General features: G+C 42.3%; 1 protein-coding gene across 3 annotated transcripts in view; it reads right to left on the bottom strand.

Annotated features, from left to right (window-relative positions):
- IKZF3 (IKAROS family zinc finger 3) overlaps positions 1-17,223 on the bottom strand; it is a 36,096-nt gene extending 18,873 nt beyond the window's left edge. For all 3 annotated transcript variants that reach the window (XM_071450821.1, XM_071450822.1, XM_071450823.1), the window contains exons 1-3: positions 17,131-17,223; positions 12,487-12,540; positions 11,145-11,255 (exon numbers count right to left, since the gene is read on the bottom strand). In XM_071450821.1, coding sequence (XP_071306922.1) covers positions 11,145-11,255; positions 12,487-12,540; positions 17,131-17,137 — 172 coding nt within the window. In that variant the 5' untranslated portion in view covers positions 17,138-17,223. The remainder of the gene's footprint in view (positions 1-11,144; positions 11,256-12,486; positions 12,541-17,130) is intronic.
- Positions 17,224-19,572: the final 2,349 nt, after the last annotated feature.

Genomic DNA, 19,572 nt, shown 5'->3' with positions numbered 1-19,572 from the left:
TGCTGTTTGCTTCACTTTCTCACCACAGTGCTTGGCTCACAGCTCCAGAGCTGTGCCAGGGTCTGTGTGGGCACTGGTTTGAGCCCCCCATGGCACATCCTTGGGCGCTGCTGCAAACTGGGCAAATCATCTTATGATTCCACCGTGGAAAATAATCACCCCTGCAGTTTCCACACTGCACAGAAGGCTTGTGTTTCCTTGTAGTAACAGAGGAGGATGCACCTGAGTTTTGATCAAGGCTTTTCCATCACTGCCTCTGCAAAAAACAGGGGCTGTTTCAGCTGTCCATGGCATCCAAAGTTCAAGTGTTTTCCTGTAGGTATTTGAAGGATTTCCACGGGAAAATTCACTTTCTGATGTTTGGCACCAAGAGAAGACACAAGGGAAGAGAATGTTTTAACCCAAATATAAATTAGAAGGGTTGGGATTTTTTCACCTGTGATGGTTTAGAGGCTGCTTCAGCTCCTGACAGCCAGACAGGAGACAGCTTAAGTGCAAAGCAGTCTGAGGAAAAGATGGCTTGGTATAGGCTGTACTAAAATTAACCAAGTGATTGCAGAGTCTGGAGCCACCAGATTACTCTTTCAGCCCAGACTTTTCTCTGTACTGGCATGCACAGGGAATGCCATGTGATCAGGAGATTGGCAGATGTGGGGAAGGTTTGTATCTGTCACTTAAAAATCATATCAACATATTTTATTAGATCAGGGAGTTTCCAGACTGGTCTGCCTTAATCAAGAGGAAGGAAGCTGTGACTTCATGTAGAATAGGGAAATTTAACTGAGGAAAAACACAATTATCCCTAAAAACACTAACAAAGCTCCCACAGTGGAAAAAATAAGTGTCATCATCTCTTCTATTAGGCAAGTAAAGAGGTTGTAGGAGAAAAAAAAAAGCATTCATAGAGTCCATGCCAGGGAACTATTTTTCTCGAGGCAGTTCATGGAGTTAATATACACTGAGGAAAAAAAAAGCTGCAGCTTTTACAGAACAAAGTGCTGGTGTGATGCGTTAAGGCTGATGCACATGGTTTCATTTCCTGGGGAGATGATTACAAGATGAAAGACATACTCCAGAGTAATATTTTTGTTTCACCTGAAACATTGTAAAAACAATGGGTTCTGGAAAAAATCCAAAATAAAGCTGCGGTGGCAACTTCAGACTGAGTCACCACCCAAACAGTGCTTGTGTGTGCTCTATAAAATGATAGAATCACAAAGGGTTTGTGTTGGAAGGACATTAAAGCTCATCCAGTCCCACCCCCTGCCCTGGGCAGGGACACCTTCCCCTCTCCCAGGCTGGTCCAAGCCCCATCCAGCCTGGCTTGGACACTCCCAGGGATGGGGCAGCCACAGCTTCTCTGTGCCAGGGCCTCCCCACCCTCACAGGGAGGGGTTTCTCCCATATATCCAACACAAATTTTCCCTTTTTCAGCTTGAAGCCATTCCCTCCCATCCTGTCACTCCTGTTCCTGAAGCAGAGCCACTCTCTGCTTTCTTTTAGGTCCCTTCAGATAATGGATGGCTGCTCTGACATCTCCACACAATCCTTCTTCTCCAGGCTGAAAATGCAGAAATAAAAAAGTCAAGAGAGCCAAATAATTAGGGCAAGTCGGAGGGTTTCTGAATCTTAGCTTTTTTTTCCTCTAGGAGGAAGTTCCAGAAGGAAAAGCCCCCAAATTCTCCATTTAATCTGAGACTCTGGCATCGAATACAGAGGAGAAAACCGAAGTTTTGTCCTGTTGTTAAGCAAAGTTTACCAGGAGCGATGGGAAAAGCACAAGGAATAAAACCCAGAAGCCATTAAAGACAACGGCAGGGAAGGGTGATGTAGCTCAAGTGTTTTACAAGGAGTGGGGTCATAATCGTGAAATCCTCAGCACATGCAAAAAGTCAACTGGGTAACAAAGAAACTTAATCATCTTAATGTGGCATTTTAATGATGCTGCTGATTTGCTGTGCCAATTCAGAGATAATGAGCCCCTAATGCTACAGATGTTCAGCCAGACTAAAGGAAAAAAAAAAAAAAAGGAAAAAGGAAAGCTTTTCTTGTATGCCATTTCCTAACTATCCAATTAAACAAATTGTGAAAGCATATAAATAGTTTACCAGGTTTTGACAGCTGTTAATGGGATTCAGATGCTGAGGAACAAGAAGGGAGTCGATATTGGAGGGTTCTTGTGACTACCTGGGTTTGACAGGTATTAACTGATGATTCATCACTGTTATCCCCAAAAAACCCTACAGACACATGCCAGAGCTGCTCCCCTCCCAGAATGAGAGATTCCTATACCTAACCCAGCCTGAGACACAGAGTGGTGAAGCTGAAAAAGTCAGTCGAGTTTCCAGATTGAAGGCAGAATCCTGTGTGTTTGTGAGAAACACCTCAGCAATGGAATCAACACACTGGGGGCAAAGATAAGTCATGAAAAAAAAATTTCCATTATCCTTATGGAATAAAGAAAGTAGTGCATCCCATAAAAATTATAAACCAGGGGGAAATAATTAAAATAAACAATACTATGCCTAAGTTTTTTTCCTCAAACAAGAAGAAAACAATTACATGTAGTATATACTGAGAATTTGGAGATTGTAACTGATGGGAAATTATAAAATGTGAAATGACACAATAGCAACATGGATTTGGTTTTTTTTTTAATGAGGCAACACTATCAGTGTTAAGACAATTTTTCTCCATGTTTTTCTTCTACCCCATTGCAGACATCCATCGAGGGAAGGGAAAGGATTTCAAGCCTTTTTGGCCCACCCTGGTTTGTTTTCCCTCTGATTCCAGCCCGGGCTCCCTTTTTCCCAACAGCTGTTATGAGATCATTGTTTGCCAACAAAGAAAGAGCAATCACCTCAGAGCAGAATGAACTTGCAGCCAGACAGCAGAGACAACCACCCCAACCAGGACACAGTGACAAGAAATGCCCTTGCAGGGTGCAGACATTGGGCCTGTCCCATCCCTCAGGTCCTTTTTTGTGTCACTCCAAGCCAAAGCAGAGACTTCTCCACTAAAAGTCCCAAATATTGCATTTATTATTGGCTTTGGGTTTATTTTATCTTTGTGCCTCTTAGTATTTTCTTAGTACTGTTGTTCAATAGTCACTTCAATACAAAAAAACCTAGTACTTAATTTGTTTAGATGCTTTATAAGGCAGACGTGAGGGGTAATTCCTAAATGAGCCAGTGAAGAATGCACCTGGTGGAAATTTCACTTCTAAATATAGGAGAGAAACTTTCATCATTCCCCTTTGTGGAGTGCAGGCTCAATGGTAATGAGTCTCCTTGGTTTTATTGTGACTTGAAACAAAAATAGAAACAAATCAAATTGAAATGCAGCACTGAGAATTGGAAAGAAAATAAAAAAAATCAGCCAGGCATCATTTTCCAAGTGCTCAGATGTGTATTTTCTACTTCATTAATACCAGTGCCTCTCTATCATTAAAGCATAGTGTAATTTATCTAGTTGTACAATTAATTGCAAAATAACAGCCACCAAACAACACACGTCGTTTCCAAGCTCATGTAAGTCAGGAAACTTGAATTATGTAACTGATTCTTCAAGCATCTTACTTAAAACAATGATTTTTCTTATAAAGATTAATATTCCTGTGGAAATCCATGATTTCACACCCAGTATTTCCCCTCAATTATCATTTTCTGTCTAATCATACTCTAGTGTTTTTCTAGGATTTTCATTCAAAAGGTTTCCAAATTATGTTGAAGTTATACTAACAGAAATAGGGGTAAAGGAGAAATGTTCCTCAAAAGTGAGTGTTCCCAGAGCTGGAGTAAAACAGGACAAACTGCACAGCAACACTGTGCAGTGCTGAGTTTAGAGAAGGAAATGGAATTTAACTTCATTTAACTGCATTTAAATGCTCTTACCTGGAACTACAAACGGAATTTGGGAAGCAGAATGACCTTCCCTGGGACAAATTGGACTAGGGGCTGGAAAATTATAGCTAGTGTGTGCTGAAACTACCATGGGATTTTATTTTGGTTGTTTGATTTTTAAAAGTGGCAATAATTTGTCATTTTTACTCAACTTTCTACACCCCCAGTGCTGGAGGGGAGCACAGAGGGAATGCCATCCCACACCCTCAGGCCTGCAAGGCCCAGGTTTTCCACCACCAGTCCCAGATGAAATTTATTTTAATTTTGACACCTGTTAACGTTATCCTTTCAGATTTGAATATCTTTTAAGTCTCCCTCTTACAAAAAACAAAAAAAACACAGAAAAAGATGAAACTGCACAAGCTCTTCCTTTCCTTTGCCGTTAAGATACCATCACCCAGAGAAAACATTTCTAAAATGACAATTCCTGAAGTCCAGCAAGGCAGATACAATCACAACCGTTAAATCAGACTTCAATGAGACAGTTAATCAGAGAACATCTGGACCCAACAGTCAGACTGAGAAAGGCCACATGTTAAATTCAGATAATCACTGGCATTACCTATATCAAGGGACCAATCACTAATGTGACCACTCAGGCACGGTCGGCTCTGGTCAACTGTGCTTCAAATGAACTTCAAACCTGAGAAATTCGGTGTATCATTTCATTTAATCTTTGTAAATTCATCTCCCAGGAGCCTTCCTGACAATGCAATATATTCTTGTAAGAGAAATTAAATATGGAGAGAAAATAAGATAAAATAATGTGAAGAACAGGGAAATCTGTGATAAATACCTGAGGAATTTTAACACATATAGGCTGAAGGCAGGAGCTTGATTCAGATGGTCTTGAACACCTTGAACTGATTTGATTGAACTATAAAATATTCCAGTATCAAATAATCTTGACTTGAATTTTAGATTACACCTGTGTTGTGTTCTATTTGAGGTTCTTGAATCAAATATTTGTAGTTTACTTTTAGCACTGCCTTGTAGAGAAACGAGTGCATCCTCTTTGTGTTCCCTTACTAACACTGATCTTACAGCTCTTACAGCTGTAAGCTCTTACTGCTCTTTCCCATCCTAAACATTCCTGGGAGTCTGCACAACAAATCCAGCCCTCCCTGGAAGAGCAGGATTGCTCAAAGCACCCGTTGGGTGTCGGAACTCAGGACATCCCTCTGGCTGTGCTGGACAGCCAAGAGCCCTGCCAGGGGGTTCAGAGACCCTGGCACAGAGACCTGGGGTTTTGATTATGACCCATGGAGCAAATGACCAACCTTATATGAAGATCTGCAAGCCATGACAGTTTAAGTAGAATGATAGTGGATTTATCACGGGATGAAAAATCGATTTTGGGGGTTTTTAGAATGGGGGTTCAGGGAGCAAGATGGAGGAATCTGGGCATGTCCAGCCTTTCTCTTTCTTCTTCTTGGCCTCCATCTTCTGCTGTGATGGTGGCACTTTTGGATTGGTTTAGAGTAGAAGTTCAGTGTCTAACACAGGTGATGGGTATTGGAAAGTAATTGTAAATATTGCACACGTAGTTTTTAGTATAAAAAGATAACACTGCCCCGGGGTAGGCAGAGTGCCTCTGACCGACTTCCTGAGCCGAACTCAGCTGGACAGGAGAAAGAATTTTATAGATAAGATACAATAAACAACCTTGAGACAGAGAAATGAAGAGCTCTCACTCCTTCTTCGAGCGCTGGGCTGGGAAAAGAGACTTTTTAAGTTTCTCGGGGTCACTGTGAGCAGCAGAGACCCCGAGAGTCGGGAGCACCTGCAGCTCCCGGAGGCGCTCCTGGAGGTGGAGCTCCTGCACCAGGAGAGCAGGAGAGGAGCGCGGCTGCACGCACGGCAGGTGAGCGCAGCCACACGCTGCTCCTCGGGAGTACAACCAGCCGAGCTCCGAACTGATGAATCCCCAAAACTCCCGCAGAGCAGAAGGAAACAAAGCCGGAACAAGAAGTGGAGAGAATGCAGCGTGGTAGGAGACGGCGCTGAGGACACGGCAAATCCCCAGGTGAAACAGGCACCGAGCACTCGCTGCAAACTCTGCACAGTTCAGTTAAAAGAATCACCAATTCCAATGCTCAGGGAACTATCTGTGTATTTTAGCAAAGTTTTGACTCTTGTGGATCTGTTTCCCTCTCTCGAAACTTTTCCAGTAGCACAAACAGTGAACCTGTCTCTTCAACTCCCACTTTGTGCCAAATGAACAGCCTGGTTGGGGGGCAAAATGTGACTCATCCCCATTAACTGATTTCCTTTTCACTAATCTGTATTTCCAAAAATAGGTTATTTCCTACAATAACATGTGATTTGAGTTCCCAGACTCATTTTCTGCATCTTCTGCTGGGGGCAGTGGGGAGGGATCACAACTCATCAGTCTTGGACTAGATTTTATTTCAATGCCAAAGGAATAAATATTTCTCTCACCTGTGATTTCAGGGAATTATTTTGTATGGATCCAAATTACACATTGTAGAACAAGTGAAAAACAAAATGGAGTTTAAAAAGTTATGGAATGAAACCCATCATCTATTGAATAATTGTGCCTCCATTCTCTTTCCAGCCCTTGTTCTGTCTCAAAGCTTCCACTGGGAGTCAGGATATCTCAAAAGTAAATTCTATTTTCTAATCACTATAATGGGTTAATTAGAATGAGAAATAGCTGCACTTTCTGATTATCTGCAGGCAATCAGAGTATCCGAGTGTGTGTGTCAGTGCTGAGTGCTCAGGATAGTCCAGCTGATGTCAATCATTTACAGGCTGGGTGACACCACCTCCCCGTTGATGTCACCGAGCGTGCCTGGCAGCATTCCTGCTGCTGACGGCACAGTCTGAAGAGTTCAAACAAAGTCAAGAGGATCGTTTGTTGATAAGGAAAACGCGGCTTTCAGTCCCAGTAGAGCCCCCAGAGAAGCCTGACCCGTTCAGCACAGGCTCCTTGTTGGGTTTAACACTACAGAAATCCCCTTGCAGTGAACTTCTGCTGATGTTGTGAGATAACCCCAAGTCCCATGAGCGCCGGGGCTCGAGCTGGGCTTGGGAGATGAAATATTCTGATAAAAAACGGCACTTCCTTTCCAGGCAGATAAGTGCGTGTTCTTGCAGCACCGCTGGAACCTCGCTGAGCGCCCCAGTGAGGCTCTGTCACCTCTCCTGCCTCCCTCCAGCCTTTCAACCGCCCCCCTCACACACCTCAGTGCAGCAGCAATTAACATCCATAAACCACAAATGCGGCTTTTATCTCTTTTTAGCTCACAACCATGAAAGCTCGCTGACATTCATAACACCCCAAAAGTTGTCTGCCTCAACAGCTGAGAGAATTAAGACATAATTAAACATTCGTGCTTGACTGCGACTCCCAGAGGAAGGAACGTGGCTTTTTTTAATTTAATTTTTAAATTAAAGATGTGTCAACTTTAGCCACCGAAGGTAACACTGTTGGGGGCACATAAAGAAACAGGGGAAATCAAGAGCTTCCCCCCCCCTCTCATTGCTTGTCTCTTTTCAGACTAGACACAGGAAGCACCATGGGAACGGTGTATTTTTATGGTTGCAGGCAAGCATACACCATGTGCACCACAGCGTGCAGCTTCCAGTCCCTTGAGGCAAGAAAAGGGGGTTTTGTTTCTTTTTTTTCCCTTCTTCCCCATCAAGCTTTTAATTACCATTTTACTATAGCCTGCTGCCTAATTGTTTGCCCGATAGTTAGCAGTGATCATCATGGAAGCCTGTTTAACAGGGGGGTGGAGTAGGACAAGTTGAGTTGTTTCCATGGAATGGCATCTCACCTGTGTCAGGACACACATTAAAAACACCAGAAGCTGGTGTGTTTGCACAGGCTCAGAGAAGTACAAATACAAAACTGTTTGCTGGAAAAGTGGATTTTTTTCATACCAAATGAGCTCCAGCGATGGTGTTTCAGCCCTATACATTAATTTAGTGCTTTTATCAACTGTCTGTAAGATTTTAAAAGGATCCCAGCATCGCTTTTAGCATAAAAGGCTCCACCAAACAAAATCAGACAACATCCAGACTTAAACAGGTCCTGCTTCTGCTCAAAGCCTCAGAATAATTCCCCACAACACACTCACAGTGTCACCCATGAATAATGCAAGAATCACAAAAAAACACAGTCCAAGAAACTGGGAGATTCCTACTCACTATGGATGGCTGACAAGACATGGAAAAACCAGCCATAATTGTGCTGGAGAAAAACATGTTACAGACATACTAAGGCAGTGGAAAGCAGGTTATCAAAGGCCTGATCTCTCTCCATGAGTCAGTGGCCTCGTGTTCCCATGATGGCCTTCAGCAGATGGAACAAACCCCGGGGGCACGGATGGTGTGGGGGTTCAGGAGAGAAAAAGGAGAGGTTTCTATTGCAGGCTGTCATCAGCCATGAATTGGGAAGGTGCTGGAGTGGAATTGCTCACTCACAAACATGATTAACATTTATGAGAACCACATAAATATTTTTTCATTATTTCTGTTGAAATTTGATATAAAATGAGGGGATTAGTGATCGTATCAATGTGCCAAATAAAGAAACGGAGCTTTTTGGGTTTTATTAACCAATAGGTTTTTCAGGTGTAGGCAGGACATAATCCTTTTCCCAAAAGCCATCACCAATACTGATGATATTTCTATTCTGTGATCCTGGAGTATATTATATATTCATTTTACCAGGGTTAGTGATCCCCAAAAGATAATCCTCCCACCAGGACAGCACTGTCAAAATGTGGTTTCATTTATAGAAGTCAGACAGTAGTTAGTGACCCACGAGGACTGCACAGGGACTAACAGAGCTGCTGCTATTTTATAGAGGGCATGACATGAAAGCTGAGATTATCTGTGAATTTCAGTCTCCAACAGCAACTGAGCTGGTGTTGTTGGGAGGAAATTTAAGTGCACCTACTGATGGTTGCAGGGCCTGGAGTACTAGCACAGCATGCTTAAATATTTAAGATTTATTGTGCTTCCGGTATCAGAATGACTGCAGAGAACAGTGTGTGAAGCACTGAAGCAAACACTATGTATATTTTATTTTGTGCCATTTCACATGGAGATGCTGGAGATGCCTTTTTTGTGCATTTGAAGCAGCTTTCTCCTTGCAGTCGTGGATTTATTCCTACAGTGAGCAGCAAGCAATGGGGCACTGTGGCAGTGAAGGTTCATACTCACTTTATAATGAATGAGCTCTAATGGTAAGGGAGCCTGCTGGAGGGAAATGATGTTTTATTGATATTTATAGCATTGTCTTTGAGATGTAAATTTTCAGTGTTTGCATTCCAGAACAAATGGCAAAGAGACTTAAAGAGATCAGCAGCAATATAAAAAATGAATGGTAAGAGCTGTACTGATGCAGTCTCTCACGTGTCCAAGTTGTCCCTGACTCAAATGTATGGAAAAGAGGGTGAGAAATGGCACTGCAGGCACAGGGCAGCCAGAGAACAGGAAAAGACAACAAAAACAAATTCATGCCTGGATACTGCATATGAATAGTATGGACATGGCTCCTGGAAAGGGAAGGTGGGAAGAAGCTACAGCACCTCCTGTCAGGTGGTCAATACTGGGGCATTTGAGAAAGAAACCCTGTCCTGGCTTCCTGCACCCACAGCTCAGTGAGCAGGAGGAGTGAAGGGCTGGGACACTGGGAAAGCACAGGGACAAGTGAGCCAGTGAGAGTGGAATTCATGCAAGGGGTGGACAAACAGCTGGGGCATGGCTGTGAATATTTTATGTCCTGTGGGATCTGAGAGATCAGCTGCCTTGGTTGTAGGAAATGCTCAAGTCTTCCATATTCTGTCTATTCTGTTAAACTTCTGCATTTAGGGTAAGCAGAGCAGAACTCACCTGCCCAAGGCAGGCTCTACATTGCAGATATATATAATGAGCTAATCTCAACTGTAGAGTCCTGCTAAGCAGCAGCTGCTCTGGGGACATGGGGCTTTTCATCCTAATCCAGACCCCCAAATTTGGTCAGAAAACCTGTGTGATGTCTGTCCATAAAATGCCAGCCACCAGCAGTTCCAGATACTGGCACTGTAGATCCTTGAGTGAGATTCCTCTCACCACTCCCTTGAGTGTTTTATGTTTGCTTGCAATTTGTTAACCAATAAAAACAATTGGTCTTCAATAATGCAAAAGTCTAACCTTTGCAAAATAATCACATTAACATTAGAGGGAACAACCAAAGCTACTTACACAGCCAAAACACACAATTCTTTAGTGATTTACTTGATTCATGTGATACAAACTCTACCTCAAACTCCTACCCAAAGCCACAGCCGTAATTTCCCTTGGTCCTGCTTCACTGCCATGGACTTGTGTCACAGAAAGGCCCTGTGACACCGGTGACACCATGTGTGCTGTGCCCAGGACACGTGCCCCACATCCTGCACCAGGCACGCTCCTCACTGCTTGTGGCTGAGGCCCCTGGCACAGATGAGCACTCTCAGATCATGGGCAGGAACTGTTTGTTCATGCTGAGATTTCAGCTTAGGAGATTCTACAGCACAGAAGAAATTCAACATATGTGTCATGGATACATGGAAACCCTGAGCTCTGTACAATTGCCAAGTTTCAGGAGATGCTGCTGTTATCTTCTGTCTATAAATGAAGAGGGCCTGCTGGTTTTTATAGACAGTACATATTAGTTTACTATTTTAATTAATCCCTATGTTTTCTCTCAGGCCTGTAGGAAGGGTATTTTCTTCATCAATAAACATGGAAAACTGACCAACCTCCCTTTCACCCCCAGTTTAAAATACAACATTGCTGCTACAGTTTTAAATTTTACAGGTCTGAGTGGTCCTGTGAATTTGAGATAACTTGTTCTTTCTTTCAAAAAAAAAAAAAAAGGAATAAATTATCAAGTTATTTTTTAGGTATGAAAGTACTTAGCATAAATAAAAATTACAGTCCTAACACAGGATTTGCCTATGCAAACTGCTGTTAGGAATTTGTTAGCACACACATTAGAGGCTCACCAGATGCACTTGCTCTTTTATCTTCCCATCCATATTTCACAGATCCTGTAAAACTGACCTTGCTAAAATGCACGTAAGGTTCCCTGATGGAAAAGTGTTGCTCCTCTTTAGAATGTGTTGAAATGCTCCAAATGAATTGTATTGCTATTCCTTTTAAAGGCATGCTCTCATAGCATAATCAGATGAATAAAAAGACAAAATACAATGATTATTTTTCAGAATTCCAACTCTACTTTACCTCCTGCTTCTTCATTAGACTGATTGTGTTCCTTCATATCTTCCACATTATCCATGCTTTCCATTTCCTGGGATTTGTTCAGATTACAGTCTGTCAAATCCTCTTGTTCCTCTGGAAAAAAAAAAAAAAGCAAGAAAAAATTAACTATTTATTGTCCAAGAATATTTCCAGGTGATTCCCACAAAGAAAGCACCTGCACACTCCCAGCCCTGCTGACAATACCCACAATGTTATTTCTACAGTTGCACTGGTTGCACTTTGGGGAATGATTTCCCTTCCCAAAATCCTCCAAAAACTCTCACACACACCTGAAACAAATTCTCAGCTTTTGCTCAGATCCAAATATCCTGGAGTTTATTCTAAATGGCAGCAGGAATAACATCCAGAATATCTAACTCTGTCATAGGTGCTCTGACAAGTGCTGTGAGCAGGGATGGAGCTCCTTGGAGCAAGGCAAAGGAATCACAGCTCCACTTGGTTCTTTTGGGGAAAATTTTAATCATTCTGGCCTTAGGCCAGAAAACTGCTCAAGCAGATGTAATCAAGGCCTCTTTGAACCCACTTGCACTTCTCTGCTTATTCCACGTGTGTATTTTTAAATATCAGCATTATCATGCAGACCAGCATCCCAGAGATCCCAGCCTCTCTGCTTGGAAATAAAGACACATTTTTAACTGTAGTGAAATTTATTCATGTAAAGTGTTTCAAATAAAGCCTCTTTCATTAACCTCACAGTGCAAACTAGCTCCATATTATGTGTATTTCTGTAAATTTCAAATCAATATTTCATTAAAAAACAGACAGTATTATTTTTCAAACATTATGGGAATTTTAAAAATTTACAGTAACACTGTGAAATTGCTGGTAAATTCTTTAACCTACTGACAGCTGGATGGTAACACCTCTGATCCTTCTCAAGCTAAATATGACATTGGAGCTGAAAAGAGGCTCGACTTTTTGATTAACAAGAAAGTGAAACACTTGTCAAACTCACTCAGGAGGTTTGTTTTCATATTTTTAGAAATGCAGTCAACCAAGAGAATTGTATTATTCTTGCTTCCCTAATCAAAACTTCCAGCTTTCTCCTGAAAATATTTCCTTTCCTCCTATACAGTCCTTTTTTTCCCACTTCACTATAATTTTCCAGTATTATATTGAACTTCCACGGTTTTATTTCATCTCTAAAATTTACTTTTTTTTTGTCTTTAATGCCCCTCTTTGTACTTTTGACTGTTATACAGTGCCCTGGGACCCTAAAGCAGCTGCAATTCATGTATTTTTCTCCATTTAAATATAAAATTGTCAAGAGAGGGTGGAAGAACACAACTGAACAGCACAGTACCTGCAGCTACGGGCTGTTCCTGAGGGTTACTGAGGTCCATCCTGGGCTGTGAATCTGCAAAAGACAGAAAAGCAGCCTGAGCTGTCTAATATTTAAAACAGTTCACAACACAGTTGTTACAATCTTATAAATTCCCGTTTTCTTGGCTGAAAGTAAAATTGAAAAAGAAAACGTTTCAAAGAAATAAAAACCAAATTAGTATCATGCTTCACTTCTTTATATCCTGAGCACTGGCCTGTGCCCAGAAAAGGGATTAAGTATGATTTTCTAACTTGAAAAATTATAGAACAGAGCACCTTAAGCTTTTGATTTACTCATCGAGTACCCTGTGAGCACAGTGCAGCCCTAGTAACTCTGTAACAAGTTCATTCCTCTAAAGCACAAAGATATTTTTACATTCTTTTTCCAACACAAAGGGAAACCCCCATTATCTTCACAAGATCTGCTTGGTTTTCATGGGAATGCAAGTCTAATTCCCACTGAGAAATTCCAAAAGGGATCAAATGCTAGGAATTTTAAACATTTTTCAGACAAATGAATCCCCGTGCAGCCTGGTTTCCCAGCAGATCTCTGAAGCCAGCACAAGCTGCAGGTTCCCATTGCCCAGTGCCCAATGTTCAGCTCTTGAGTTGAATTGGAGGCACAGACCTGAGCTGTCCCATTATTTCTGTACTCCAGACCTCCCTGCCTTGAGATTTCATTCTTAGGAGGCTGAATTCTTAACACAGACACAGTTACCTGTTTCCTTCCTCCTTTCTTTCCTGTAGCTTTTTCCCCCCTCTTTATATTTTTTACATGCCATAACATCTTTTATCAGCTTTGAACCTAAAAAATAATAGTTTCTGGACCAGGAAAATTTCTTCCTGGCAGTTACATAACAGAAACACCCAGGCAGTGGGCATGAGGTGTTAACCACGGGTGACATTTACCCCATAATTATCTGTCTTTACCTCCTCTGCATATGGAACTTTTTTGTGGTCTCTGCAACGTTAAAATATAAAGCTCTGGTAACTCTCCAGCGAGGCAGCATGGTATCAGAAGAGGTACTCCAAAAAAACTGCATGAATAGAGGGGTGGATAATGTGTGCAACAAAATAGAGGCCTTGCATCATAAAGATAGTCACAGAATTAAATGACAGAAAGTTCAGATATTTATTGAATCGATATTTTGAAAGAACTGTATGGTTATATCCCTTAATTTCTCATTTTCATTCTATTATGCCAGGAAAATTGAGGTACAAAGAAGCAAATGGACTAATTTATACAGCAAATAACAATGAGAAAACATCAGTAATTTCTGGGAAAATGAACAAAATTTTTTCTAATATTGATTTTAACTTTACATTGCAATAAGTTGCCCAGAGAAGCTGTGGCTGCCCCATCCCTGGAAGTGTTCAAGGCCAGGCTGGGTGAGGCTTGGAGCAGCCTGGGATAGTGGAAGGTGCCCCTGCCCATTGCAGGGGTGGAACTGGATGAGCTTTAATAATGTCCTTCCATCCCCAAACTGTGATTCCATGAATACAGACACTTAAATTACACAAACCCTTGTAATTCTGCACATAAGAGAATGAAATCTCCCTTATTCTGCAAGGTGATTTTGGTTATAATTGCATTCAGAATCCCTGCACAGTTGCTCCAGCTGGGATATGGGGGTCAAAACCCACGCTGAAGCCCCAAGGTGCTGTTGAAACCTTGGCAGCAATTCTGCATTTCCCTGAGCTCCAAGGAGGTCATGGAAGAAAAAACAAGAACCTCAACATGACTGCTTGAATTCCAATAATTCTACATATATTCCTGGGTAACTCTATATTTTTAGAAACCATTGGATTCTTCAGCTTTACCTGGTAGCTGCAGGACAACTTTCTGAAGAACAGCATTGCCTGAACCCCATGAGAGCCAAGCAGGACCTGCTCAGCCTCCTCAAACCCTCATGTCCTCCCTGCTGAGATGGAGTCTGTGAATTGATTCATATTTTGTTGAACACAAAATATTGATTCATATTTTGTTGAACACAACAGTTTCATGCCCATGATGGCTGCTGGGCAGGATAACCCTTCAGAAGAGATAAGAACAATGACACACCATAGAATGTTTCTCTTCTTGCTTGAGAAACATCCTGGTCTTTGGCTCACTTTCAAGCCTCTGCCCTCCCCTCACCAGCACCTGGTTTCCTTACAGCACCAATCTCCAGCAGCTTCTTAGAGCCTTAGTGGTCTCTTCATATTCAACCTCAGGTCTCTTTCCTATCCTAAGCCATATCCTTCATGGTGACAGGACAACATGTGAGTAGATTCCACCCTTGGTTCTATACTAATAAAGTTCTTTTTCTACCAAATTTTTCTGTTCAGAAAAACACAAAGCAGGAAATCACTTACAGAACACGTTTGTCTTCCCAAGCTTCAAAGAGCTCCAGTGGCTGGGGTGCATGGGAAGAGGACTCTGCTCTCTGTGTGCTGCAGCTGAGGCACAATGTGCATTGACAAAGCAGAAGTAAAATTCGTGTGCTTTCGAAAGCAATCCTTGGCCATCCTGTGTTCTACACCGATAGGCAAAGGGAGCCAAAATATTCAAATAACTTGCTAAAAAAAATGCTGTGGTATTTTAGTATGCAACACTATTCATACTTTATCCTGGTATTTGACCAGAAGAGCCAAGCAGAAATTTAACCCCCCTAAAATGGATATTTTTTAAATCACTGATGACCCTATTTCCTTTCTGTCCTTAATACAGACTGGGAGGTATATTTTGGATTATTAAAATTTCACCTGTTTGTCCCCAAAATGAAACCAGAATGCTGCCTTTTTCCTGCTGGCTGCACTTTTCAGCTCAACAGCACAGGGAAGGAGACACCTTTGAAAGTCCCATCTGCTCTTAGTCCTTCCATCACAGTAGACAGAGCAGAAACAGTTTCCTTGTCTGAAGTCAGTATGTACACCACTCAACCTCTTCCACTCCAACAAGTTTTTCACCTTCAATCCACACTGGGCTATGAAGCAGAGAAATTTTAGCTGATGTCTGCACTGAATATACTTCTTCATCATCCACAGCCTCCATGGCTTTCTGAAGAAGGCACCTGGGCCAAGCAAACTCTTTATGAGGTCTCTGATATTTTGCTGCTCTTAAGCATCCTGCAGCATGTGAAATGTCACGGGTATTTTAAGTGCACATGTCGTTTGGGAAGAAACCCTGATCAGCACTGATATTATACACTGATCAGCAGTGTGTAATTAAGGATATTTTTCTCATATTGGTGCATACGACCTTCGAAACCCAGCAGAATAATTCAGTGATTCAATATAGGATATCCTGATTCACAGAAAATCCTGAGTTGGAAGAGATCCACTGGGATCATCAAGATCCAACCTGTTGATCCAAGCCCAGAGCCTGGAGCTGAGAGCTCCAGCTGGACAGTTCTTTTGGCAGTCACAAAACCAAACCACTCATGGAGAAATACAATCAAGTTAATGACAAATTTTGGTTCAAACACCCACCCTTGCCAGGGCCTGTCTGCTGCTCTGTGACCCTACCAAACCTCCACACACCGGGTGTGGAAAATCCGAGTCAGCCGCGTTATCCCTCTGTCCTCAGGGCACGGAGATTTGTCCAAGACCCAGGGAAACACTCCTGGAAGTTACTGTATCCAAGGATAACACCTTGCAACACTAACTTCATCCCCAATGCAGCACCCTCAGGCACGTTAATGGATCCTCATCATCCTCAAGTACAGATCCAAAACCTGAAGGATCATTTCCATGTTCACTTTGAGAGCACAAGAAGTAAGAACACCAAAGAAAGGATTTCTTAGATAACCTCAGTTAGAGTGAAACCCTGTTCTTTTCTAACTGCAGACTATTCCAACGTGCCTCACAAACTTTCCCTCCCAAAAAGACAGCGATCCCAACTCGATCAAGAAAATGAAGCTGCATTTTTAGGTGGCAAAGTGCCCCCAAACCCATCCTTTCAAATCATCAGTTACTTCTCTCCAACAGCAACATTCTCGATTCAGTCAGATTCAATGAGTGATTATTTACAGGAAAATAGTTTAAAAGCCTTCAGCAAAGGAAAATGCATTTTTAAATAGGCATCTGCAGCTAACTTAAAATAACCAAAAGCCTCAAGTCATTGAGACAGGGCAGAATCTAAACTGGAGCCCTTAAAGCACTGAAATAAGAATCTCCACCTTTGAAACAAGAAACCAAGTGATGCTTTGCAAAACTTCTTTGCCAGAATTGTTAAAAACACCAGAAATACTGCTTTTCTATGACAGGTAATTATTCCAGAACCCAATATTAACTCTCAGATCAGTTTTGACTGACTCTGAATATTATGGGCATGTTTTACAGGTGAGAAGAAAGAAGACATCCTTGAATTCGTTAAACCCCAGAATATGAACAGCAGATAAAGCACGCTCTAAACCCTGGCTTTATCACGCACTTTGTGATATCTCCGAAATTAAACAGAGAGGGGGCAAAAAGCCCCGTTCGTTTCCCGTTTAATTGCTACACGCGACTCGATTTCTTTTCCAGAACCTGCGAATTGTTTGCAGCAAGCGCTGAAGAAGCGGCTGAAAGCCCTCGGGCGATGGAGCCGCTGCGAGCCCCGGCGGGACAGAGGGTCCGGGGGAAGAGCGGGGTCGTTTCTCACCTTCCATGCTCCGTTCGCCGCTCCCAGCTCCACCTGCCCGCCCGGGCTCGGGACTGCCGGCGGAGCGCACCGGCCTCGCCTCCCTCCCGTCTCCGTGACATCCGGCGGGGCGCTCGGCGGGCGGAGAGCGGCGCCGGGTGGCGGGGAGAGGAGCGGACCCGGTCCCGGTGCCGGCTCCGGTCTCGGCTGCCTCGGTGCCGCTTGCAGGGGAGTCCCGGCCCTCGGGAAGGGCAAGGGGGGGCTGGAGATCGGGGGAGCCCCCAGCCGATTTCGTCCCCAGAATGGGCACACCCCGCACTGTGTGTTAAAGTTATGGTTGAGATAACAGTGAAGAGAACTTAGGTTGAGATGGTTTTCTATTTAGCAGGAAATCAAAGGAGAAAGTTCTTCAATAAAATGAAACAAATATGAATTTCAAAGTCCTCTCGTACAGACTCCAAAAAGGGGCTGATTCCACACTGGGCTTGAACAGGGCTTTGAGGATCCCTGCTGAGGCAGAGGGTAGCAGCAGGTGACATTCAGAGGTCACTCCAGGCCCCAAAGCAGTTAATGAAGTGAGAAGTGAAATCGGGATCTGAGCTCATCACTTGGATCTAAACCCAAAGGCAGCAAGCACAAATTATCATAGATCAGGAGCAGGATAACAACATGGAAACATGATTCTCCTACTCACTTCCTGTGTGGTGCCAACGGCTGCTTCTTACACTGCTGCTTTTCCATTGCTTGGAAAAAGATTCTAGAAATAAAATGTTAAAAAAAAAAAAAGTGGGATAATCAAGCAATTCTTGGCTATTCTTAATCTCTGTAACCTCTTTCCAGAATAATTTATTAATTAGGCAGGTTTCCTGGTTCTACAAATTTTAAGGAAGACCTGGGATTGCTGTTCAGAAACCTCTGGTTTCCATCCCAGGATTATCCACGGCCATTTTCCCTTACTGCCAGATTTGTTCTCTGATTTAAATCCCTACTTTCCCTCATGTTTGCCCTCAGAGAAACAATTGTATCTTCACTCTATTTTTATTTTAAGTGCACCAATCAAACAAGCCTGGTTTTCCCAGCCAATAAAAACAGCCTTGTGGGAATTGTGACCCTCCTTAGTGTGATCCCACCTTTGGATCACTCACCTGAAAGATCAGAAACAGAAATTGTGCTCTGCAGGCTCTCCAGAGCCCTGCAACAGGTCCTTTACCCGACTCTGCACTCCTGGAAATCTCTCTACATATTTCCTAGGATAAAATATTCAGCTTTTTAATGTCTACTCACTCCATGATCAAGTTTACAACTGCAGACTTTTGGCCTTTTCAATCATTTCCTACTGATACTCTATTAACAAAAAAAAAAACCCACCAAAACAAAACAAAAAACCAAAACCAAATATAACCCCAAACCCAGTAATCCAGGTTTAAAACACAAATATAAATACCTGAATTCACATTTTGTCCTATTAAATCCTCCCTGCAACACTTCCTGTTCTTAAAAACAACCCATTCCCCTTCTCCCCCTCTAAAGCTTACAAATCTATAATGAAAATTTACCAGTCTGGGAGTTAGAAATATTATAGCATTGAAAATAAATGGGTCATTTGGCTAAAGACACTGACTATGAGTTTATAAAGAACCAAAACTGCAGCCAAAGCTTTATAGTAGAGCTACTATTTCATAATAATTAGCAACCTGAGGACTGATGGGCTGTGCAGGACCTGAAAGGAGCTATAAACATCCTTAGGAGCTGAGGCTGCTCGGGCTGAAATATGACACGTTTATAGCAGACACGTTACAAACTGAATCATTTTGCCTGCACAGTGTCAGCATGAAATGTTCACTTTGAGTAAAACTGAAAACATTCAGCACATGGGAACGTGGGATTGTCTGAGGTGGTCCCGGTTCTGACCTGCTCAGCAGCTCAAGGCCATTAAAAATGAAAAACCCTGACACAGTTCTTAGACTTTAACTGACCACTTGAGTCAATGTGTTGGTCTAAGGAAGGAGAAAGGTTGAGTGGAACTATTTTCCATCAATAACTTGATACCTCCTTTTTCACACTTTTATTTTTGCATTTTTACCAATTTTTTTTTCTTTTATTTATTAAAGGAAACTCATAACTTAAATGCTGTTTTTACATAGAAGCATTAAAACTTTCACAGCTCTCTGCAAAAATAACTCTTATTCCCATGTTGGTTGTTCCATATTTGTTATGCAAATACTGTGACATCATTTTTGGACACTAGCATGGTCTGGAGTGATAAATATGACCTAGGTAGGTAGAATAAATACTATTTTGCTAATTTCCAGAGGGCTTGGCCACCGTTCTGGTCTTGAGTGTCTCGGAGTGTGCAGGGCAGTCAAACACGAGGACCCTCCGTGCCCTGTCAGCGGATTCTGCAGTGCTTTTGTATCACCCGCTCTAGAAACAAAATAGTTACATGTTTAAAAGTTTCAAAGA

The sequence above is a fragment of the Agelaius tricolor genome, unplaced genomic scaffold, assembly GCF_023055355.1.
Source record: "Agelaius tricolor isolate 1412-34295 unplaced genomic scaffold, bAgeTri1.0.p SCAF_31, whole genome shotgun sequence".
NCBI classification, from domain to species: domain Eukaryota; kingdom Metazoa; phylum Chordata; class Aves; order Passeriformes; family Icteridae; genus Agelaius; species Agelaius tricolor.
The sequence above is the reverse complement of the archived record's forward strand: the minus strand, read 5'-3'. Positions and strand labels throughout refer to the sequence as shown.